At 40.2% G+C, this 25,699-nt stretch overlaps 1 protein-coding gene across 1 annotated transcript; it reads right to left on the reverse strand.

The window, feature by feature from the left end:
• Positions 1 to 6,954: 6,954 nt before the first annotated feature.
• On the reverse strand, positions 6,955 to 12,691 carry Slc7a13 (solute carrier family 7 member 13). Its single transcript, XM_042667307.1, has 3 exons — positions 12,392 to 12,691; positions 10,806 to 10,931; positions 6,955 to 7,233 (listed from the first exon to the last, which is right to left on the reverse strand). Exons 1-3 carry the CDS (start codon positions 12,582 to 12,584, stop codon positions 7,094 to 7,096), a joined length of 459 nt encoding a protein of 152 aa, XP_042523241.1. The 5' UTR covers positions 12,585 to 12,691; the 3' UTR covers positions 6,955 to 7,093.
• Positions 12,692 to 25,699: the final 13,008 nt, after the last annotated feature.

A 25,699-nucleotide genomic window follows, 5' to 3' on the forward strand; every position in this document is an offset into this window, starting at 1 on the left:
GGCCTAGATACTATTCTTGAGCTTCTTTTGCTCAACACTTCTGACTTTTTTTGGAGGGGGGGGTTAATTAATTGGAGATAAGAGTCTCATGGACTTTCTGCTAGGGCTGGCTTCAATCCCTACAATACTCAGATCACAGACTCCTGAGTTGCTAGGATTATAGGTGTGAGCCACTGGTGCCTGGTTTACCTAAAACTTTTAATCTGAAGGAAACTTAACCATGATGAAATGACTGCCACCAAATGAAGGGACATCATATGAAAGAGGATTAGATTTCCCTCACACGTAATGATTACATTGCAGCTTCTTATTAGACAAACATTTTGGAGAGGCAGAGCTGTGCAAAGATAAAACCACTCTGGAAGCCTGCAAGCCTAGATGGGTGAGTGTTTTGGAAGAGTTCTATAGGCATGCAACTTCTTTTTGAATTCTGATATCAATCAAATCTGTGGGTGTTTCTAATGCATAATTCCGATATCTTCATGTCTTTAGAATTTGAAGCTGTGTATTTTATCTGCAAAATGTGAATGACTTCTGTGGAAATAAGCTCAAATATCATTTTTTGTATACACTTTTCTACGAAAGGTCATAGGAAGAAGAGAGTTAGGCCATTGTGTGAGGGAATGAAGGGACTGTTGTGCCACAGGCCCACAAGGGACTGCCTCAGAAATTAATGATATAATATAATTAGCTATATCTATCATTTTAACTTGAATATAATTTTGAATAAGTTTGAATGATTGTTAACAATTATACAAAAGGGAAAAAAGCACGATACAGGAGCAAGAGTTGTCCCTGGTAAGCAAGAATAAGGTATCTATTCTTATATTGTCCCTGGTAAGCAAGAATAAGGTATCCCTATTGTCTCTTGTAAGCAAAAATAAGGTATTTATTCTATACCTAAGAAAATGTGGTGCTTAACCAGGGCTGCTCAGAGAAACAGCACCAATGGGTGTGTATGTGGAAGAAAGGGGAATGGGTATTTCAAGGAACTGGCTCATAGGATTACAGATGCCAGAGAATCCAATTCTATAGTGCATGCTTGCTAGAGGTACAGGGAAGAGCCGATATAGCAGTTGAAGTCTCAAGGCTGAGAATTCTCTCCTTCTGGGGGAGGTCAAAGTCAAACTTTATTCTATTAAGGGTCAACTGATTGAGTGAATCCCACCCCTACATACACACAAAAGGAAATCTGGTTTATGCAAAGATTATTTATTTAAAAATATTTTATACCTGGGGAAGCATCCAGAATAATATTTGACCAAATAAATGTCTGAGCACCATGACCTAGGCAAGTGAACATATAAAGTTAACCATAAGCTAGGTATAGTGGCACCTATATAGTACCAGCCACTTCATTTCTTAAGAGTTGGAAGCAGGAAGATTACATAAGCCCCAGAATTTGAGGTCAGTCTGGGCAACATAGTGAGAGCTTATCTCAAAAGATAAAGAGGAGGAAGAGAACAAATTTAACTACCAAACCAGGAGATGGGTCCTCAAATTGGACCCACATGCAAAGTATAAAGAGGTGAAGAATAGAGCTAGCTAATAAAGGTGGTCACTACCATATTGTTTCTACTTTGTGAAAGGCATCTAATCCAAATCCTTTTAAACTCTCTGCTGGACACAATTTTTGAAGTTGGATGATACTAGTTGAATGAATTATTGGGATGCTATCCACCTAGCTATCTATTATACACATCTCATATATGTATATGTATATACATATATATATATAATTGCATTCAGATTGTAAATACTTCTCCATTTTTGTCAAATGAAGACATAGTAATGCTATTCTTCCAAGACACCTATGGATTTAAAGAAAGAACCTCAAAGAAAAATAAACTAAAAACTAAAGTTTCTCAAATAGTCCTGGAGGAAAAAGGGGAACAGGGCAAATGGAATAGTCCTTTTTGTCTTAAAATCAGCCTCTTTCCAAAAAAGTTAAGAGAGAAAAGGAGAATATTGTTTTATTTTTAATCATTAACTTTGATTACAATAGCAGAAGAATGGGATCAAAAATGTTAATATATCAAACTTTTCAGCAAAAAAACCTCCACAGAGCTTTAGTTATGCATAATGAATTCTTTGTGATTTAAAGGCAAGGGTCTGTCCTAGGCACTGTTACATACATTATTTCATTTAAATAAGTTACCATGGGAATTTTATCATTACTATTTCATCATGTGTTCAGTCTTTATTCAAAACGTGATGTGTTTTTCCAAGGCTGTAAGTTTCTATTTCTAACATTGGTTTGTCAGGCTCATCAGGGATGCAGATATTAAATAACAATTGTAAATAGCAATTCAGTTTCTCAAACCAAACCAACTTCAATTTAAAGTGTATGAAAGGTATGTAAAACAGTAGTCCGCTGAGAATAAAAAGTCACATAGGTATAATGCATCTTTAGAGATTTTATCAGTGATATCAGAACCAAGCACTGGCAGATGGCTATTGTTATAAATACAAATGGTATAGAGACCTAGGGGAAAAAGAAATTTTTTTTAAAAAATGATAAATATGAAAATCCACATACAAGGGATACATATTACATAAATAAAAATAAGAATATAATAGTAGAAACCAAGCTAAATTAGCCTAATTAGGTTAGATAAACCTGGCTTATAACACACATAAATGAGAAGAAGGAATTGCCAGGCTCCCATCATCAGAGTTTTCATTGGAGTGAATGAAGTGTCTAGCATTCGACTTTTTGTGAATGGAAATGACCATGACATTTAAATGGTACAATATCATCTTCTGACCTAGAAAGCAGAAATATGTTTAGAAGGAGTTTCAAAGTCTTGGTAAAAGTCATACAGTCTTCCCTAGAAAATACATCAAGTCAGTAATAAATTTAAGACAAAAAAGACAAAGACTTTCTTCATGTGTCTTGGCCATTCTTCTATTGAGATCCCACCTTACTCCAGTTAGAAAGGCCACTACCAAGAAAACTTACAATAACAAATGCTGGTCTGGATGTGGCCAAAAGAGAACTCTACTTCACTGTTGGAGGGAATGTAAACTTTTTCAACCACTCTGGAAAGCAGCATGGAGATTCCTCAAAAGACTAAATATAGAGCTTCTCTATGACCTAGCAATTCCACTCCTGGGCATTTATCCAATAGAACACAAACAAGACCCAACCATTTTCATTGAAGCACTGTTTACTATAGCCAATATATAGATTCAGCCCAGATGCTCCTCACTGGACAAAAGGATCAAGAAAATGTAGTATACATACAAATGGAATTCTATTCATCTATCAGAAAGAATAATATTGTGCCATTTGTAAAGAAATAGAAAGACTTGGAAAAAATTATATTAATCCAAGTAAGCCAAACCCAGAGAAACATGATTTGCATGATTTCCCACTTTTGTGGTAGCTACAATTCTAGTGCCTATAAATCTACAAGTAAACACACTGGATGGTAAAAAAGAAAAAAATACACTGGGACATGATAAATTATACAGGTCTCGGTGTTCACACACAGAGAGACCAAAGGAGAATATTTGTAGGATAGGAGCACAAAAGCACCAGTACCTCTGTGTATCTGATCATATAAAATAATATTTATTAAAATGAACTCCAGGAAATGGAAACAAGAGGTAATTTCTTTTTGTTTCTTTTCCTTTTGTCTTGTTTGTTCATTTATCTATCTGCAGGAGGGTGGTGGGGGCACAGAAATGATAGGCAAAGGGTGAACAAACACAGAAGTGATACTCACTAGACACTATGTTGAAAATGAACTATACAACTGTAGGCAGGAATGGGAGGGAAAAACTAGGAGAGAGAGAGGGAAGGGGTGACATTGTCCAACAAGAAGTGTAGTCTTTATCTAACTGTAACCCCTCTGTACATCACCTTTACAATAAGAACAAAAAAAATGCAAAGACTATTTTAAGATCCTCTGTTGCTCAGGTAAATATCCAAAGATAAATAGGATGAATTTATAGGCTTAGTATATTAAGATTATTAATATACTATATATATTAATGGTTTAGTATATTTAGTATAAGAATACTAAAAATGGCTAGAGCAATTCTCTCTATAGTTTTGTTTTTGCTTTGCCAACACTGCTAAGGATCCATCCCTAATATCGTGTTAGTGTTAGAATTATGAGAGTACTGTCCCTAACATTATTCAACATAGAGAGAAAATTCAATAGGTTATCTCTTTTTTTTTCCATATTTTTGAACAAGGCTTTTTTATATAGCCCAGAATGGCCTTGAACTCCTGATCCTTCTGCCTCAGCCTTCTGAATACTGCCATTACAAGAGGGCTACCATATGTGGTGGTAGCAATTCACTTTTGAGATGTCTTTAAAGAGACATGACAGCCTATCATCTCACAGCTCAGTATTAGTTATCAAAAAATTGAGAGAAGAGAACCAGCACTCATAAAGGCAGACAAGAAAATCTGAATTTCTTGTATTTAAGATTGTCTTTGAAGGGCATGGTGGTATGCCTGTAATCCCAGCACCTGGTAGAGGCAAGAGAATCTTGGGATTGAGGCCAGCCTAAGCTACACAATGATTTGCAGGCTGACACTACACAGGAATACTCGGTTACAGAAAAAAAACAAAAACAAAAACAAAAAACAACTAAGGGGGGGGCGTGGCTCATACCCGTAATCCTAGCTACTCAGGAGGCTGAGATCTGACGATCCTGGTTCTCAGCCAGCCCAGACAAAAAAACCCATGAGAGTCTTATCTCCAATTAACCAACAGGAAACCAGAAGTGGCTCTGTGGCTCGAAGAACCACTTAAGCTGAAGAGCTCAGGGACAGCACCCTGGCCCAGAGTTCAGGCCCCATAATTGGAAACAAACAAGAAAAAAAAACCCTAACTTCCAGCCACTAGTAGCCCACGCCTGTAATCTTAGCTACTCAGAAGGCTGAGCTCTGAAGACTGAGTTTCAAAGCCAACCCAGGCAGGAAAGTCCATGAGATTCTTAGCTCCACGTAACCATCAAAACATCAGAATTAGAGCTTTGGTTCAGGTGGTAAAGCACTGGCTCTGAGCAAAAGAAAAGCTCAGGGTCAGTGCCCATGTCCTGAGTTCAAGCCCCAATACTAGCACACACACACACACACACACACACACCATGTAACTGAAGACATTTTCTTGCCTTCTTTTTGATGCGAATATAAGTCAAATAATGATATGATCATATAAACAATGATAGCCATTAGTGTCACACTGTGGATTTTTCTCAGCTTATTTAATTCATCCATCATTCCTAGGAGGGGGGTATATTATGCATTCCCATTGTAGATGTGAAAAATAATAGATTGTGATGGAGTTAGAAAATAGGCTGAGGATTTAGACTTGAAACCAGGCTCTTAATATTCATCATATATTATTCTTTAGTGTATTACAAACCCATTATTGGTTCATAACTTCTCTCAAACTATCTAATTAGGGTCAGTGGTCTAACAAAATGTGGGTCAGAAAGCAAAAATGATGGAAAAGCTTAAAAGTTGCTGGAAGTGAAACTATGAAGAGATTAGACTTTGAGAAGTCCCCAAGGAGGATTACTCTAGATGGCATCCCCCTTCCTGGGGATATCTGAGGAGCCTGGGGATTACACTGTGTATCAATTTGCACCGTTTGGTTTTCTATTCACTTGACTGTCCACGTAGATTATAACCAGCCTAAAGGCAAGAGCCAAGTCTTACTGAAATCTAGTCACTTCTTTAAAATGAGTATTCAAACATGCAACTGTTAAGTGGGATAGATGTGTGGAAAAGGTAGAAGGAAAAGCTGATGGCAAATCAAGCAAAGCTGGTGATGAGAATATTACTTTCTTTCTGCATTCATATATTTTGTACTTCGTAATTGTCAAACACTCCAAAGATACTGCCAGGATTTCAGTCTTGTCTGTATTCTCTGCTTTGTGAGCTTGGGGAAGTGACTTAACTCCTCTAAACCAGTTTCCTCTTCTGTAAGTGGGCCTAACAGGAATATACACCATTTGTGTTATTGAGAGAACAAAGGGTGATCATCCAAGCAAAGCTTTAAGCCAGAGGTTAGTGGCTCACATCTGTCAACCTAGCTACTTAGGAGACAGATCTGAGGATCACGGTTGAAGCTAGCCCAGGCAGGAAAGTCCATGAGGCTCTTATTTTTAATTAACAAGTAAAAAAGCTGGACATAGAGCTGTGGCTCAAGTGGTAGCAAAAAAGCTCAGGGACAGTGCCCAGACCCTGAGTTCAAGCTGCATGACTGACAAAAAAAAAAAAAAAAGCTTTAAACATGCTACTGAACCAAGCAAAAGACTTTCATTTTCAGTTAGGTCATCTTTCTCTGATTATATTCTTACACTCAAGCTTTTGTTTCTTCCTATGCCTACGCTTCAAGGACTTTCTACTGTCCTATGAAGTTTTTTTCTCATTTAGACTGGAAAATAAGTTTAGAGGTAGTAAATTTGAAGAGATGGAATTTGACAATGATCAGAAGAAGCTGGCATTTCAGAACAGTAGATATTGTCATTTGTGACCTCCTGTTGTCTCTTCTATTTCCCATTCACCAACTTTGATCCTGACTATATCAAATACTGTTATGTATTAGTATTCCTAATTAATAATCCCCATAATCTCTGGTCAAAAGTCTCATAATGATCTGTCCTACTTCACAGACAACTATCATTCTCTCTAATAAACCATTCAATGGCACCTAACAGATTTTATATTGACTAAAGCCTAGTCAATAGAAATTAGGATTGAAGCGAAGACCAGATTATCTTTACATGTTTAACTCTCCATTGAGTAGAAAAATACTTACTCCTAGATGTTCTAAAAATACTCTTCAAATATAGTTACAAGCAATTATTATTTTTACCAAAGACAAAAATAATTAGAAAACCCACTTTATCTTATAAAGTCTACATAGGTGGGGCTCCTGGTATCTCAGTTTTAGTGTTCTAGTCATGATTGATGTGGTCCAAAGAGAATTCACAAAATACACAGTTTATCAGCTCTATTAGCCTTGCTGAGACAATAAAAAGGATACCATAATGACATTTACTAGGACAGATATGAATGGAGAGGAGTGAATATGAAGTGTCTTAAATAACAAAGGCAGTTGGTCTAGGTGGCAATTAAAAATAATCTTGAGACATCAATTACATCAATCATAATGTTGCTAAATAATGAGGCAGAAATCACAAAAGGAACAATCCATGTTAACTGAGGGATCATGTTAGCCGTCCATGTCATTGTCATAGCCACTGCAGAGAAACAAAAACACACCAGAGGAAGTGGGTTATGAATAAGGATCTAATGAAAAACCTTTGAATAATATTATCTCACAGTAAAAGCACAATTTTTTTAAGTCACTGAGAAAAGTTACCTCTTTATTTCTTGTGTTATCCTTACCCGAACCTCATGCATCCATTTCATTAACCATTTTTATGTCTGTCACAAAAGACCAGAAATGTTTTGGGAGCAAGGATCCTTCATTTCTCTTCTACGAAGCTAGTGCTTCACTCACTGACAAGCAGGTACTAAGTTTCCAAGAAATAACTTCAACAATAAATCAGTTTCATTGAACAGATTTTCAAAAGTTTGTTCTATTATCAGAACGCTAATAGATACAGTAAGGATCAGAAAGACACACTGCAACACTTCTGAGCTCATATCATACTCCAGTTGAACCCATTTAGAAAAATGAACCACAACGACCAAGGAAATAAATAACACACCAGTAAAAATGTTTATGATATTTGAGATTTGTCTAAACTGCTTCCCAGCAGAAGTGATTTTACATCCCAGGAGTCACGTAGCAATGTCTGGAAACTGATTCTCACAAGTTGGGGAGATAGGAAGTTGCTAAGGCAACTAGTGGGTGGAGACCAAGGAAGTTGCTGAACACGATGGGATGCATATTTCAGGGTTGGGAATGGTCCTTTACCTTGACTGGTGAGGCTCTGAATTCAGTCCCCAACACCACAATAAATCAGTAGTATGGAAACTGAGAAATCCTACTAGACACCAACCTGTAGGGAACCTTCTGTGTGCTGTTTTTGTTTGCTTTGTTTTGTTTTGAGTTTTGTTTTTTTTTTGTCGGTCGTGGGGCTTGAACTCTGGGCCTGGGCGCTGTCCCTCAGCTCTTCAGCTCAAGGTGAGCGCTCTAACCCTTGAGCTACAGTGACACTTCCGGTTTTCCGGTGGTTTATTGGAGATGGGAGTCTCACGGTCTCTCCTGCCCAAGCTGGCTTTGAACCGTGATCCTCAGATCTCAGCCTCCTGAGTAGCTAGGATTACAGGCGTGAGCCACCAGCGCTCGGCTTGTTTTGAGTTTTCTGTACTTAAAGCTGAAGAGGTCATTGAACACTCATTTAAAGTGATAATAGGTATGAAGACCACCCATGGAGAAAGGCCCCCCCCCATATTCATGAGAATCCACGTGAGCCCTGTTCATCGGATGCAGATAGATGCTAGGACAGACCACTTCTTCCTCCACAGAGAAACAAGTTCTCAGTTCTGTCTGTCGCCTGTGTGAGTATGATAGAATCTAATGTCTCAGTTTATACTTTCTTGATATGTAGATAATTTCCAGGGAGTCTCTGGAACATCAATATACTGGCTCATAACAAACTAAGAATTTTCAAATGTGACAGAATTAAAATATCATCTATGGTTCTTATTCCTAAATCAACTTTTTGTCATCTATCTCTCTATTACATCTATCTATCTATCTATCTATCTACTTATCTATTTATCTATCTATCTAGAGACAAAGAGCTGTGTGGCCCAGGATAGCAGAAAACAAAATCATCCTGTGATTGGTTGCTCAAGGTGCTGTAATTACAAACATGTACTAAAATGCCCAGCTATTAACCCTTTTAAATAGTGTCAAGTATCATATCACTTTCTTTTTTGGCTCTATCCTACAATACTGGAACTTGTTTAAAAGTATCTCCTGTCTCAATTCTTATTCATCTTAAATGCAGTATTGTTTATTGTTTCTCCGAAGCACTATATCTCTACACACTGATGTTTCCAGAGACATTTTAGAAATACTGGTTTGTCATCATGCAAAGAAAATTCCTTTATTTCCAATGGACATTCTACAAACATGATGTTCTTAGTACTCAATTATGTAATCACTAATGAATTTGCATACTCATCCCACATTGGTAGAGCTTTGCTTGTTTTCAGTTCGTTGATTGGATAGAACAGGGATTTGACTCAGGGCCTCCTGTTCATTAGGTAAGAGCATTTGAGTAATACCCCCCAGGACTTTTTGCTCTAGCTTGTTTTCTCATGCTCTTGTCTGGGTCAGACTTGGACCACTTTTCAGGTAGCTGCTATTACCAATGTTCACCATCATTCATGATTCTCAGCACACCTGTAAGAGATTATGTACCTCAAATTTCAACACTTGGATGACTGATGCATCAAAAGTTTTAGGCCAACCTGGACTACATAATACAACCAGGATGGTCTCAAACCATGATCCTCATAATCTTAGTCTCCCAAATAGCTAGATAGAAGCCACTGGCAGTTAACTATGCTGTATATTTTTGTTTTAATAACATTTAATTCAATTTTTGTTTTGTACTGGTACTGGGGCTTGAACTCAGAATTTCATCTGTTCCTTGGCTATCTTACTCACAGATGGCATTCAACTACTTGATCCATGCCTGCAGGCCAATGTTTTGCTAGTTGATTGATATTGGAATCTGAAAGACTTTTCTGTCCCAGACTGTCTTCTAACTTCAGTACTCAGATCTCAGCCTCCTGAGTAGCAAGGATTACAAGCATCGGCCACCAGCATTCAATTCAATAACAGATCTTTTAAAAGCTCAGAATACTCTATGGATTTAGCTAAGTAATTTATTTCACTTATTGAGTATTTTAGTTGTTTCCAATTTTTTGCTGTAATACCTAATTATATGATGACCTTCCTTAAATGTATATTTTTCATATATAGTTCTGATTATTTTCTTAACTTTAGTTTGTAAAAAATTGATAAATATCAATTCAATATTTAAATAAAGTTTAAAAATTATAACCTGAAAGACACTGAAATCAAATTACAAAAGCTTGCAGTGAAAATACTTCTTGTGTTATCCACGTAAGGCAAAATAGTGACTCAAGGTTGAAAGATAATGTGAGAACCCCTAGTTTTTCCATTTCTCCTAATTTTCATTTATTTTCACCTCTCCTTTGATTCTGTGAGTCTGCTATTTATTTTTAAATGTATACTCATCTCTTGTAAGATTTTCTTCATATTTTATTCTTTGTTGTACAACTGAGGCTTTTGAGTAGTAATTATTTTAGTCAAAATTTCAGTGTATCCTCTTTTTCCATCATAAATTTTAGAATTATTTAAGGTAAATAACTGGATTGTTTTATATATTGGCTTTAACTACATGCACCAATTCAACATTACTATGTACTCTTTCAACTGCTAATACCCTACATTTTCAAATTGATGATTTTGTGTGTGTGTGACCTAGAAGAATACTGAAAATCAAATGTGTTAAATGATTTAGTACTGATTGTACAGCAATACTGTGATGAGAAGGGATGTGAAAGGTGATAAGCAGGATTTTGAATCAAATCTGTATTATACATCAACATTACACTTACCTTTCCCATATTATTAGGAATGCCATGCTTTAACATGAATCTTCTTTCCAAACCAGATTATACTCTTTGTCACAGTACTATTTGAACATTACAAATTGGCCCTTTCAAATGAACAATAGACAGTCAACAAAGGCAAAGTGATTCTATAGTTGTGCAGAAAAGACCAGCGCCTTACTACTGTCTTGCCCATTTGTGTACAAACCTGAAGAAGGAATTTCCCTGGGTGACAGGAGAGTCATGTAGGAGATATTAGCCAGTAAATAAATCACAGTCACCAAAGGTATTGCTGTATATATGGGAATTGTCTTACTGGGTTCCTTTAATTTCCCTATAATTCATAAAAAAGCAAAATCATCACTGGTAAAAATCATTTCTGAAATTCATTTTTTAAATTATGCATGCATCCAACATTAATGGGGTTCTTCTATCCTCTCTATCAATGACCATATACACACATACACACAAACTGCTATGCATTCATCTCCCTTAAGATTGGTTCTAAATGGAAAAAAAAAAAAGTTGGGGGACATTTTCCACACTAATGGTAGCATTTCTGAAGATACAAGAGTTAAAAATGAGCTGGGCACTAGTAAATCACACCTGAAATCCTAGTTACTCAAGAAGCCGAGATCAGAAGATCAAGATTCAAAGCCAACCAGGGCAGAAAAGTCTTCAAAGTCTTCTTTCCAAAATAGCCAACAAATGGTTATAGTGTACACAGCACTAGCTGTGTACAAGTAACCTGAACCAAAAAATGCCAAGTGAGAGGGCATAAGGTCTTGAGTTTAAACTTTAGAATTAGTAACAATAATAACAACAACAAAGTATCAGAAGTGAGATTTGATCTCACAGTGCTGGTAGGACTTAGAATCTACCGAGGAATTTTGTCCTGAGTTTAGAGAGTGGGAATATAACAATAAGCAAAACCCAGAAGACATTGGTTAAACAATCACTTAAAGAAAAGCTAAAAGTGGTGCACAAGAAGTATTAGTCTAGAGAGTAGGGCTCCCTCTATCATGACTCCATAGATTGCTATTTTTGTTAATTTACCATTTAAACACATCCAAGACTGCTATAAGATGCTAGCTCTTATAACCCAGGCTGTACTGTATGAAGGCTATATTTTTTTCATAAAAACTATCTTTAGGTGCTTGTATAATGGAGTTTTAATTTAACATGTTAGTTTATGAGTTCATAATGCATCTTAATCAATGTCACTCTGCAGTCTACATCTTGATCATTCATTTGAAGTTCTTGATGTAAAAAAGGGCTAACTGGATCCAACAACAATTTGTATTATTATGTCAAAACTTAACACAACATTCATCTATGAAGGAAAAATGCTAGAATACAACACAGTTCCAAAAGTAAATTAATAAACACAGTCAAGCCAAACAAAGTCCAACATTTGATCAGTCCTGAATTCACAGTTTCATAGGAGGAAAATAGTTCTACAATTGAACTACACTCACATTGAGGAAACTATATCAAATTAGGAGTCCTGTATTTGTGGTCTCATTAAATAAAGTTGGAAAAAAAGAGATGTTCTATTAAAAAAAAAAGAAGAAAAAATCCATAAGAGTTTGGGCACAACATGAAAAAAAGAATTAATGCTGACATATACTGTTACAGAAAGCCAAAGCAGGGGGAAAAAACAATCAATTTTTCAAGATAAAACTCAAAACACCATAAAAAGATGTGTATTGCATAATACATCCAATTAAGTTATGGTTTGACTTTCTCTTAATAGATTTTTATTTTTTATTTTTTTAATAGATTTTTAATTACCTGCTACAAATGTAATGCATCCCCCTCCTGAAAATGCAAGAGATCCTTGGAAGATGGCTTCTGTTATCTGGGAGAGATCTGGAATGTCCCCATCAAAAATGTTCTGAAATCTTTCTGCATTCTTCTGCCTCCATCTTACCAGCATAAGCACTCGACTTAGGGAAATGATGCTAAGTATGGACACCTTCAGCATTTGTACTTGCCATCTGAAGCCAGGTCATCTCTTTTATTCCACGGCAATTCAGAAATCCCACCATCCACAATGCAGCCAGGGCCAGACATTGCTTTGATAGACTTGGGGTAACACAGTCGGGATAAAAAGGTTGGATACCATACTCAACTAGCATCAAGGCATGACCAGCAGTCCTGTTGGTCCCAGAAAAATGGATGTCCAAACTCTCAGCAAGGAAGATATGGGGCCAAAGCATCTCTTCAGAAAAAAGTAGTGAGCTGCACTGCATGGGAAAGTGACACTTATCTCTACAAAGCAAAGAGATTTTGTTAGGGACAATATAGCACAGACAATCCAAACACACAGAGAGATCCCTATATTCATGCAAGAATATTCCAGAACTCCTTTGTGGGACACAAAAATTTCTGCCCCAATTATGTTAATAATTAAAAAAATCAGTGGCCCAGAAATATCCAAGTTCTCTTTTGAGCTGTATTTTCTCCTCTTTACCCATTGTAACTGAGAAATCTTAAAATTTTTCTATATAAATTACAAGTTCTAATTTTTTCCTCTCTATTTTGCTGGAATTCTGGATTCTCTGAAAGAAAGTGCTATCATTTTTGCCACCTTCATTAAATGTAGTCTGTTTTCAATTGTTAACAAAGCATATGTGACAAAATCAGAAAAAATAAAATGGATTACTTGCAAGAGTTTAGTTTGGCTTGTCATTTAATTATTATCAAATTAATACATTCAGAAGAAAAAGAGATAAGTTGAAACAGGGATTACAGTTCAAAGCTTCTCAAAAGAAAACTGTTTCCAAACCATTATTCTTAGCTCCGAGACATGTTCTAACACACACCTCTTAACTGTTTAAGAAAGTTCCACTTGCACCACCTAAACTGTTATTTGAAAATGACTCAGATTGCTCTGTGGGAAAATCCCTGTCTGTGGGTCATTTGCCTAAAACAATCAACTGTAATTATTCAATACAGCAATTTCCTAAGGCAAGAATAAAAGCATAGATAAACAGAATCCTAGCCTGAACTATGTGGTGGCACTAATCCCAGAGGGCCTTCAAAAAGCTCTGGCATTTTCCTGAAGCTCTCCAAAGGGAGAGGCTATGTAAGTGTCCAGGAAATAACTGACAGGATTCAAGCTCCAGCAAGACAAGATTGAGAGAGAAAGAAAGTTGTTCCCAAATAAACGAAAGCTGAAAGATCCCAATTAGCGGGTCATTCCTAAAGGGGCTGTATCAGCCTAACATGCAAAGATACTAGATGAAATGAATTTTACAACGTGTGGATGGAACAGGAGGAAAAGATTGGGAGAGAGCAAGAGAGTGACATTGTCCAAAAAGAATGTACTTATTACCTGACTTATTAACCCTTCTATACCTTATCGTTAAAACAATAAAAAAGTTTAAATCAATATAAATAAGACAATAGATCATAACTCACATGTACATGAAGAAATAAACTCTCATTAATGCCAGTTACATCGATAAGTATTTCAAAAGCAATATAATGCAACTTTGACATCATTTTATTCTTTTAGAAGATCTGTGTTGATGTTCTTCTGGTCTGTAAAGATGAGTGTGTATAGCCGGGCCCTGATGGCTCACATTTGTAATCCTAGCTACTCAGGAGGCTGAGATCTGAGGATCACGGTTCAAAGCCAGCCCAGACACAAAAGTTCATGAGACTCTGATCTCCAAAAAACAACTCAGAAAGTGGCACTGTGGTTCAAGTGGTAGAGTGCTCTCCTTGAGCTGAAGAGCTGAGGGATAACGCCAAAGGCCCAGAGTTCAAGCCCCACTACTGACAAAAAAAGGAAGAAAGAAAGAAGGAAGGAAGGAAGGAGTGTGTGTGTGTGTGTGTGTGTGTGTGTGTGTGTGTGACCAGTACAAGAGAGGGCTGAAAGAATAGCTCGTGTGTAAACCATTTGCCTAGCAGGCACAAGGCTGTGAGTTCGAACAGCAGTACCATATAGTCCTCCTTTTCAAATTGTAATTACTATCAGCAATAAATAATTGCCAGATTACTTTTTAGGTTAACCATAGCTATTACCACACACTTTAAAATTTAATTTTATTGAGACCAAATTTGTATACAATATTTAAATTGGCCTGAGTTTTGATAAATATATAGCAAATAGATTTGCAAAGCAAATATAATAACCACAGCATAGAACTTGCTCATCATTTCAAAAATGTTGTCTTTCTTTTTTGCAGATTAATTCCCTTTGTCCATCTGCGATTCTAAGCAGTCATAGATCTACTTATTGCTATAGTTTGGTATTTTCTAAAATTTGATATATATGGAATTAAGCTGTAGAAAACTTCTTGTATTGGGCTTATTTTACTCCCTATAATATTTGTTGGCTTGTTTGTTTATTTTGCAATGCTAAGGACCAAATTTGGGGCCTTATGATTGCTAGGAAAGCACTCTACCACTTACCCAGCAGCAAGACTGTGTCAAAAAAATTAAAAGCACTTTAGGAGCAATGAAACCAAGAATATAACATAGTAACCACTTGCCAAGATGATTAGTGCAGAGGATGGATCAACAAAACAAACTGCCTGCCCTTCCCACCACAAACAGAACGGTTTTGGAGGACAGGCCCAAGCACATCTTCAGGACTCTACTTCCTGTATTCCAGCACAGCCTTCTTGCGCTGTCCCAGCCATGACTCAGGCAGGGTTGAGAGGGTTCAAATGCAGTGCCGGTCCTTCCAGCTCCTCTGGAAGGTATAAGTGGTCATCCTTAGTAGCAACGTCTTGATTCTGTCAGCATTCAGAATTCAAGAGTTGTGGGGACGTGGCTTCCTCTACCTCACTTACCTGGGGGCCCAAGGCATACTTATTGCAAGGATGGAACTACTGCACAAAATCCTGCTAGGACAAAGCTTACCCAAAAGATGATGTCAGAGATCCCACAAACAGCCTCCACTAGCATAATGCCTAATGGAGTCATGAGATAGTACAGGAATGTAGCACATGTAGTGCCATAATGGAACAGTGAGACAGGGAGGAGAACTTTACCCAGAAGAGCTGGAGCATAGCTGGGTCCCAAGTTTCCCAAGGTCTTAGGGGTCAAAATTCCACACCAACGTGCACAGGATGAGCAAATGGAGTCAATGAAAATTATTCTCACACCCAACACTTCAAGTTTTCTCTATTAGGTTTTGAATTTTCTTGTGACCAGTGTCTCCTTTCTCCTTGCCTATTTGCCCCCTTGGAACAAAATGTCTGGTCTGTGCCTGCCCTGCCAATGCACTTTGGAAGTAAATAGTTCTGATTTCACAGGTTCATGGCAGGAGTTGATGCACAAGCCACTGGTGCATGAGACACAAGCATGCTGGGCTCTTGTCCTCTGGTAGTATTGAAATAATTCCAGGGACAATGCATACAGTTTTAAAGAGTTTATTTAGTAAGAGGAAGTACAGACCACCCAGAAGAATGAGCTGAGGGACCCAGAAACTCATTGTCCCGTCACATAGTCCTGGCTACCAGTAGGGAAGAGGGCAAGCTGCCTGAAGCAGTTCACTAATGTCTTCCATTTCCCTTTTCTGCATGTTCCCTGACTGCTGTCATGGGGAGCATGGAGCTCTGTTACTACTTCCAGCTGAATGGGGGTAATAAAGGTAGCCCATGGCAATTGCCAGAGGAGACCAGGAGGTACCAAGGGACTTTGAAGTAGTTGTAGTGATTCCAATCCTCAGGGCCTTGCTTGTTACAGGTTTTTATATTGGTGGTTATTTGTAGTTTGATCGAAGTAAGAGAGCATTCTTTTTGTTAGTAATTGAAACACACAGGGCCTAAGCATGAAGAGTATGATTAATATTTTGTATTTGATCCCAAGCATGGATTGTCAGTTCGAGGGAGATGCTTGAGGAAGAAGTAGCCTGGGTAAGTGGCTTTGGAGGCAATGAGGAGATTGGCCCTGCCTCTCTAAACAGTGTGATTGTACTTCTGGAAGGTGGAAGGAGGCTATTTCTCTACCAGGTTGGTCCATACCAGTCCAAGGAGACCTGAGGTTTATTGTGCCATTGTTTATTATTTAAAAGGACATACAGTAATCAAGAAAGACCCTGAGCTGAGCTGGGGTAGGAAACAGCACAGAGTCAGTGAGGTTCATAGAGTTAAAAGAGTTTTGGCTTTTTTTTTTGGGGGGGGGTCCAGTCATGGGGCCTGAACTCTGGGCTTGGGCGCTGTCCCTCAGCTCTTCAGCTCAAGGCTAGCACTCTACCACTTGAGCCACAGAGCCACTTCCGACTTTTTTTTTCTTTTTGCTTATGTGGTGCTGGAGAATCGAACCCAGGGCCTCATGCATGCAAGGCAAGCACTCTACCACTGAGCCACCTTCCCAGCCCGCTTTTTTTCATCTTGAAACCGTTGATCCAAACAGTAGAATCCATCTGACTTTTAATGAGAGGCATGCAGAAATAGCCTCTGGCAGGAAGGAGGAGTTTAGCTACCAATCTGGATAACAAGTCTTATCCCAACAGGGGAACAGACATCTTAGGTACGATTTGGCAAGACTGGCTCAAGTGGATATCACCCCAGTTGCAAGCTAAGGCTTGAGTGAAACAATGCTCTAGATTCTAGCCAGATATGTCCAGAACAACAATCTTGCTAGAAAATCAAAGTCCAGGAGCACAGGGAAGGACTGAGAAAAATGAGCGCCTGTATCCATTAGAAGGCTGACCCTGACGCTTCTAGACCTGGAGCAGTATAGATGTGAGTGAGCCTGTCGGGGAGGTCCCAGGGCTGTCATTGGGGTTGGGGTGTTAGGTTTATAAAAAGAGGTAGCCGAGTAAGAACAGCACCAGCACGCACGTGGTATTCAGGTAAGGGGTAGGTTTATTCAGTAGACCTGCTGGGACCAGGCAAGGTTGGCACTCCACGTGGCTGTGAAAGGCCTGGGAAGGAGAGAGAGCTGAGAAAGAGAGGAAAGAGCTAGAAAAGATCAGAGAGAGGGGTAAGAAGAGTAGCACTCACGTGGTATTCAGGTAAGGGGTAGACCTGCTGGGACCAGGCAAGGTTGGCACTCCACGTGGCTGGGAAAGAGAGAGAGCAAGAAAAGAACAGAGAGAGAGCTAGAATAGAACAGAGAGAGCAAGAAAAGAGCAGCAAGAGGGGTAAGAACAGTAGCACTCACGTGGTATTCAAGTATTCAGAAGACCTGCTGGGACCAGGCAAGGTTGGCACTCCACGTGGCTGGGAAAGAGAGAGGAAAGAGCTAGAGCAGAGAGAGCTAGAAAAGAAGAGCAAGAGCAAGAGAGCTAGAAAAGAAGAGCAAGAGCAAGAGAGCTAGAAAAGAAGAGCAAGAGCAAGAGAGCTAGAAAAGAAGAGCATGAGAGCTAGAAACGAACAGAGAGAGAAAGAGAGAGTCTGGGCCTGGGCTAGGCCTTATGTAGGGTATGGGTGGAGAAAGGTGTGGCCACATCAAATTCAGATGTGACCTCAGCGGATGCAGATGTGACCTCTTCCAGGTGTCCCAGTTGCCTAGGTAACGCAGGTACTGGGTGGAGACTTTGCTGCGAGGAGGGTGGAGTCTGCTCACCATCCAGGAGCGGACCTTACATTCCAGCCTTTTAATAATCATGAAATAGGGCGCGGATTCTCTCTGGCTACTTCCTGCTGACAAGGGGCGTCGACAATAGGGGTAAAAGGCTGGAATTTGGTCCCCTCCCAGAGAAGGCAGTGAGCAGCAGCTGTCCCTTGGTGGTCTGAGTCCTTAGGTGAAGTCTGGAGAAGTCTCATGAGCATTGAGGGGCTGGAAAAAAAAATACTAAACAGCAAATAAATGGCAAGAGGAAGGACTTGGGGCTGAAAATGTTGTTAGAAATGTCCCTAGCTACTTCTGACATCTGGCGACTAGGTAGAGAAGCCAGGTGACAAAGGCAAGAATATAAATTCCTGTTCAGTTAATAGGTACACAGGTATAGACTAGACATTAGCTGGGTAGGCTTCTTACTTCCACTGACCTCCCGGCTCTGGTTAATTTTGAAAGGGCAGGCACAAAGTAGCTGATGTGACATTATCTCCTCTTACTCTTCTCCATGTTCCCTTGTTCCCCAGACTGGCTGAGTCTAGGTGCTCATTGCTGGGATGGCTTGTCCCAGTTGGTATTCAAGATTTGAACTCAAGGCCTGGGCACTGTCCCAGAGCACTTCTGCTCAAGGCTAGCACTGAAACACTTTGAGTTATAATACCACTAGTATTTAAGGAGGTTTGAACTCAAGGCCTGGGCACTGTCCCTGAGCACTTCTGCTCAAGGCTAGCACTGAACCACTTTGAGTTATAGTACCACTTGCAGAGTTTAGCTGGGAGACGGAGTCTTAGGGATTTTTCAGCCTGGGCTGGCTTTGAACTGCAGTCTTTGCCTCAAAAGCCCTTTATTATTTCCAATTAAAGCAACAAGGAGCTCAAGTAGAATAAGTAGAGCTTACCTGGTTCTTATCAAGAATTGCCAACAAATGTTCTGAAATGATGAAACTCATTAGATGTGATGAGAATTTTAGCAGATATACCCAGTATTTTAGAACCACATAGTCAGTAGAAGAATACACAACACAAAACAAAAAAGGCAAAACTTAAAACCTAAAATTTCGACAACTTTTAGACATCTTTGCTAACAAAACATCAGCTGGTTGGGCCTCCATTACCAGGGCCTGTGAAAAGAGCTACTTGTTAGCAAGGCACCTTAGAATAGATGGAGTAGTAAGCTTGGTGGAAGGTTAAGGGTCAGATGGGGCCAAACCCTTAACCCACCACGTGGCCAAGATGGCGAATTCAAGATGGCGAATTTCTGAAAGAATGCAAAGAAAGCCTGAATAGATTAAGCCTACATTGGCTAGCCTTTGAGAGGGAACCTAGAGGGCGGTCCCTGGGACCCAGCCTGCGTCGCACTCTTCAGGGCACAAGCCAAAATGTAGAAAAGAGAAAGGGAGAGATAGGGAAAGTTGGACATGAATGGCAGAGAGAGAGCAAAGAGAGCCCGAAAGTAAACAGACTTCTGATCATTTACCATTGCAGTAGCAAAAACTGTACTTCTGAGAATGGCATAAAAATGAGGCTCTCTGGCTTTCCAGGGAGCGCAGGAGACATTTCAAAGGGGTTTCACGGCTCAGGCGTGATTCGTAGCACCCCATTAAATGAGTAGAGTCAGTCTGGTGAGTGAAGGAGAGCTGACCAGGCAAAAGCGGCGTCCCGACTTCCCCCAGAGCCCTCTAGAGAGAAATGGCCAAGCCCCCAAAGCCAAGCGTCCTCGGCTTCAGAGGTGACCGGCCTTTCAGCTAAAGGCCGTAGGAGCTCTCTGGCGTGGCGCCACGTCTGGACAGAGACTGAGCAACAGAGAGCCGTAGAGTAGTTTCACTCACCAGAGTAGAGAAGTGGTGTGGACGTGGATGTGAAGGCAGCAATGGTATCGATGCACTGATTCCGCCGCAGACAGACTGGTTCGCAAAAGGTCGTCAGAACTGTGGGTATTCCTCAGAGCAAAAAGGGAAGAACAAAAAAAGAAAAAAGAGGAAAAAAAACAGAAAAATCCCAGCTTTCCTGACTTTAAGCCTTTATCCGAGTCACGGCACCATTTATGTTAGGTTTATAAAAAGAGGTAGCCGAGTAAGAACAGCACCAGCACGCACGTGGTATTCAGGTAAGGGGTAGGTTTATTCAGTAGACCTGCTGGGACCAGGCAAGGTTGGCACTCCACGTGGCTGTGAAAGGCCTGGGAAGGAGAGAGAGCTGAGAAAGAGAGGAAAGAGCTAGAAAAGATCAGAGAGAGGGGTAAGAAGAGTAGCACTCACGTGGTATTCAGGTAAGGGGTAGACCTGCTGGGACCAGGCAAGGTTGGCACTCCACGTGGCTGGGAAAGAGAGAGAGCAAGAAAAGAACAGAGAGAGAGCTAGAATAGAACAGAGAGAGCAAGAAAAGAGCAGCAAGAGGGGTAAGAACAGTAGCACTCACGTGGTATTCAAGTATTCAGAAGACCTGCTGGGACCAGGCAAGGTTGGCACTCCACGTGGCTGGGAAAGAGAGAGGAAAGAGCTAGAGCAGAGAGAGCTAGAAAAGAAGAGCAAGAGCAAGAGAGCTAGAAAAGAAGAGCAAGAGCAAGAGAGCTAGAAAAGAAGAGCAAGAGCAAGAGAGCTAGAAAAGAAGAGCATGAGAGCTAGAAACGAACAGAGAGAGAAAGAGAGAGTCTGGGCCTGGGCTAGGCCTTATGTAGGGTATGGGTGGAGAAAGGTGTGGCCACATCAAATTCAGATGTGACCTCAGCGGATGCAGATGTGACCTCTTCCAGGTGTCCCAGTTGCCTAGGTAACGCAGGTACTGGGTGGAGACTTTGCTGCGAGGAGGGTGGAGTCTGCTCACCATCCAGGAGCGGACCTTACAGGGGTAGTGAACTGGGCTCCACCGACTAGAGTCAAAGCCATTTTCTCCTCCAATGCAGCTCTGCAGAGAGGCCGGGCTGTAGATGCTGGACTTTTTAGGTCTTTTCCTTCTCCTGTTTGGAGACGCTAACTGCTCACAATGGAAACAAAGCTTCACATTTGGTTCTGTCCCCTGAGAAGTGGGCTGCAGTTCCTCCTGCCTCTTATCCTTCCTTTTTTTTCCTTGTCCAGGTCCCTGTTATAGTACACAGAGGTAGTTGCCTGTACTAATTGATCTAGAGTTTAGCTTCAGTCACCAGTTCTTTCAGTTTCCTGTAGATGTTTGGGATTGACTCCTCCATTGCTGGAGCGTGCCTTTGAATAGCATCCTTGAGGCTCTGTAAAAAGACCGGAGGGGGTCTTAGTCCCTGCTGGACAGCAGTGAGTTGTGAAAAACCAAGGGGCTTTACCTTAGCTCTCCTGAGCCCTTCAGAAATGCACAAGAGAAAATGTTTTCTCCTCCATTTATCTACTACCCTTTTGTGGTCCCACCCAGGGTGAGTTTGGGGAAGTGAGTGCTCCCCCAGTGGGGCTATGGACCACAACTTCCCTTCTTTCCATGCCTGCCACCTGCTGTCCCTCCTCCCCCTTTCCAGCCTTGGATAAAGGATCATCATTTCCTCCTGCCACTGCATGCTCCAGGGTTCTTTGCTTTTTTTGAACAGGGTGATCGTCTGGTCTAGAAGATCAGCTCAGAAGTCTGCCCCACCTCTCTAAACCACCTGTGTATATCCCTCAGGATTTTCAGTATAGCTTTCCAAATCCTTCCTGGTTTCCGTTTATTCACTCAGGCAGAAAGTCTTATGAATTAGGTAACCTGTATCAGCTGGCTGAAGGAGATACTGCCTTACAGTTTTTGACTGAAGACTTACTGGATAAGGGGAGAGAGGCCAATGGAAGTGGTTGTTTAAGCAACTCCAAGCTAGGAGGAAAGGAAAACAAAACGAGCTTTTTTTTTTTTGGTCGGTCATGGGGCTTGAACTCTGGGCCTGGACGCTGTCCCTGGGCTCTTTAGCTCAAGGGGAGTGCTCTACTTCTCGAGCCACAACACCACTGCGGTTTTCTAGTGGTTTTTATTGGAGATCAGAGTTTCACAGATTTTCCTGCCCAGGCTGGCTTTGAACTGTGATCCTCAGATCTCAGCCTCCTGAGAAGCTAGGATTACAGGCATGAGCCACTGGTGCCTGGCTACCCAGCATTATTTTAAGGTAGGCTAACTGAGACTCTTAGGAAATACACAAATATCAATCCAGAGTTTCAAGAAGGACAAATACTCCTAGGAAACAATTTTATTAGCCAGGAAACTTTGGATATTCTCCAAAAAACTTCAAACAAACCACATTTAATCAGTTAGTAGATTTGTCCTTTGGGGTCTTCAACCACCAGGATAACATAGAAGAGCAAAAAGGGAGCAAGAGGGGTCTGTTAAAGGCAAAGGATCAAGGCCAACTATTTGGCTTTAACTATGGGAGATGCTTTGTCCTGGAAATAATCTCTTTTTCAGGAAAACACCTGTAGGAAAACAGATAATGGAGTTGGCTCTCATAACCTGAAAGGGAAATATCCATCAGTGTGGAGAGCAAGGGCACTGGAAGTCCAATCGTCCTAGAAGGAAATCAAAACCACTGGGATTTTTTTCCTCCTCTGCAAAGAAAGAAATCATGTCCTTTACTCTGGAGGGAAGTCAGAGGCCTCCAAGATAACAGTACTAGAAGACTAATTGAGCCCTGACCAGACAACCACTGATAGCATCTTAGGAAACTTGGGTTTTTCTTGAAGTTAAAAATATATCATTAAATTTACTCTTGGGTACTGGGGCTCGCTATTCTGCACTAACATCCTTCTCCAGACCTCAATCCAAACAAATGTGTGCTGTGTTGGGTGTTGATGATACCCCAAAGATCAAAAGATTCACTCAACCTCTGACATTCAGGTATGAAATTTTTATTTACTCTCATCAGTTTCTAGTAATACCTAAATGTCCTGCTCCCTCATGGGTAGAGACATATTAGTTATTTTGGGGTTTACTATAAACTTAGACCTGAGACACACCTCCCTTTTTCTAGGGGTGTTAGTAATCTTCCCTTCCAAAGACTTCCCTGGTACCACAAAGGAAATCTCATTCACTATGTCTTCAGGTATGGGGCACAGAAACACCTGGCAAATTCATAAATGCATAGTTAGTGGTTATTTGTTAAAGGACCTTACAAAATTTCCTCACAACCCTATTAAGCCAGAAGCCTGCCAAGGACTTCAGCCTTCAATTAAAAAGTTTAAGTTTGGACTCTTAGTACAAGGCCAGTCTCCATATAATTCTCCTATTCTCCCTGTTTTAAAACCAAATGGGGAATATCAGCTCACAACTAATGTGTCTAAGGGTTATTACCTTACATTACGAGTTCTAAATTACAATTGAGTTCTTTTTCTTAGAATTAAAATTCAAAGTGCAGTTTAAAAAAATCAGTAAGGAGATAAGGGAACATTAGTAAAGGAAGCTTTGGGGAAGGAAATTGAGGAAACAAAAATGGTTTCCTTTGGATGACAAGTATTTGGGAAGTAAAGTTTGTCTTTAACGTTCATTCCAAAATGGAAAAAGGAAGAAATTAAAACTAACTACAGAATGTTCGAGTAAGTAGCAGATGGTATGAGTATGTCTTAAATTTTATTTAATAGAACTTATTAGTAAAGATAGTAGTTTGTAGTTTTAAGTTGTCTGTGATTTTAAAAAATAATAGATTTTTGTAAGGTCAAGATTAATACACTGATGTATTTATCATTCTTTATGAAAGTAATTGCTTGTAGCTAAGACAGTCAGGGAGTGATGGTTGGATGTAGCCACTCCGTGGGCAATGCTGCCACTTCCCCCAGCCCTGGCCCCGATTCTTTCCTGTGCAATAAGTGCAAAGACAAACATCTGTCTGAGCTCAGTGTTTCCCCTGGAGTACCTCCACTCTAGCAGTATATGGTTTTACATTTTTGCTTGCCTGTCTGCCTTTCTACAAAAATGTGGGGGTACTGGAATGAATTTTCCTATCAGTTACTGCACAGTCTCAAGGGATCAGCACTGAGGGGGCTTTTAGAGTCTAGTGCCAAGCCATTTTATAGAGGGGTTCCAGAACATCCCCAGGGATATCAGAGAAGCATTCCCCTGAGAGGGAAAATATAAACAAAAAGCAAACAAACTGTGGAGGGGACCAAAGAATGGTTGAATAAGTATCAAAGTTAAGCTGCAAGATATAGCACCTTTTGAGAAACTATGGTCTCCCTTGACTCAAGAAAAGGTCAGAGAACACTGTGCTGCTTTGGGACAAAGGCGGAAGTCTTCATCTCAGGCTGCGTACTGGCCTCTTAAACCCAGGGAGAAAGAAAGTCCTCTCTATTTCTGTCCAGCTGGCCACACAGTATGGGGGTGGGGAGTTATAAGGGGGGGGGGGGTTAGTGGTGGAACAAAGCCAAAGAAAAAGTTCCCTTTGTTCCACAGGAGGCTCCCCTTATTCACATGGCATAGGCAGCCAGTATAAATCCCACATCAGCCCCTGGGCAGCGACTCCCTTACAAGAGGGAGATGATCTCAGGTTACTCAGTTATAGGTGATTTTATGGCAACACAAAACAATCAAAGATGGAATTTAAAGCCTGTTTTGGATTTAGATGAGAAGCACAATTACTTTTGACCTTCTTGCTAATATTTCATTAACCCAAGAAGACTAAAGTCTTACCACAGAAAGAGCCTGGGGAACTTTGTCATAGGCCACTATTTTTCAGCCTCACCCATTCCTCCTGCACAAAATTTACTACTCCTTTCGCTAAAATTCCTCACAGCCTCTGACTGCTGACTTCCCCATGAAGATATTCGTTATCTCCAATCATCTGACCTTCTTTGAGCTTCATATTTTTTGTGTCTTATACATGTAGTACCTTGATCAATTTATATATGCCTGTTAAGCCACCTATTACCCATCTATTTTAGCAGTAAAGATGCAAACCTTCAGAAAGGGTAGAAAAAGTTCCCTTTGACCTTACATATTCTTCCTTCTTTACCTCCCTCCCTCCCTTCCACTTTCCCTCCCTCCTTCCCTTCCTTCCTTCCTAAATCCTCCCTCCCTCCCTCCCTTCCTTCCCTCCTGTCAGTTTGTTTCTGGTTTGGTGTTAGGGATTGAATCCATGGCTTCATGTATTCCAAGACTCTTTTCAACCACTGAGCTATCACTAGCCTCCATCCCAGCATAAGTAAAGAAACAAATCATTCCATGTACAAATACAGCAAATAAATCTGGAAATTTGTTCCTTTTTTTTTTTTTGTCTGTTGTTGAGCTGGAACTCAGGGCCTGGGCACTATCCCTGAGCTCTTTTGCTCCAGGCTAGTGCTCTACTTTGAGCCACAGTACCACTTCTGGTTTTTAGTGGTTAATTGAGGTGAGTGTCTCATGGACATTCCTGCTGACTTTGAACCGTGATTCCCCAGCCCCCTGCATAGCTAGGCATGAGCCACCAGCACCCAGCCCTGTTTACTTATTTTAATAATTTACAGATTGAGGACAAAGGTTTACTTTTCCAAACAATAATTTTAAAAGTAGAGAACCTTCAACTAGTCGGGCTTCTGAACTTTGGAATCTAGTTAAATTACATGTTTATATTTTCACACTAACATGGGGAAAGAAACCTTGTTGAAATACATTTGTTCAAATGTTCTGAATT

This window comes from Dipodomys spectabilis, unplaced genomic scaffold (assembly GCF_019054845.1).
Source record: "Dipodomys spectabilis isolate Male_0828 unplaced genomic scaffold, ASM1905484v1 ptg000387l, whole genome shotgun sequence".
Taxonomy (NCBI): domain Eukaryota; kingdom Metazoa; phylum Chordata; class Mammalia; order Rodentia; family Heteromyidae; genus Dipodomys; species Dipodomys spectabilis.

What these genes read in the sequence shown, in the direction of transcription:
- Slc7a13 (XM_042667307.1), bottom strand. Translation starts at nt 12,584, where the DNA reads ATGCTGAAGGTGTCCATACTTAGCATCATTTCCCTAAGTCGAGTGCTT. An exon ending in ATGCATTACATTTGTAGCAG is followed by an intron (nt 10,932 to 12,391) that starts GTAATTAAAAAT and finishes TATGAATTATAG; the next exon opens with GGAAATTAAAGGAACCCAGT. An exon ending in CAGGGAAATTCCTTCTTCAG is followed by an intron (nt 7,234 to 10,805) that starts GTTTGTACACAA and finishes GTTTCTCTGCAG; the next exon opens with TGGCTATGACAATGACATGG.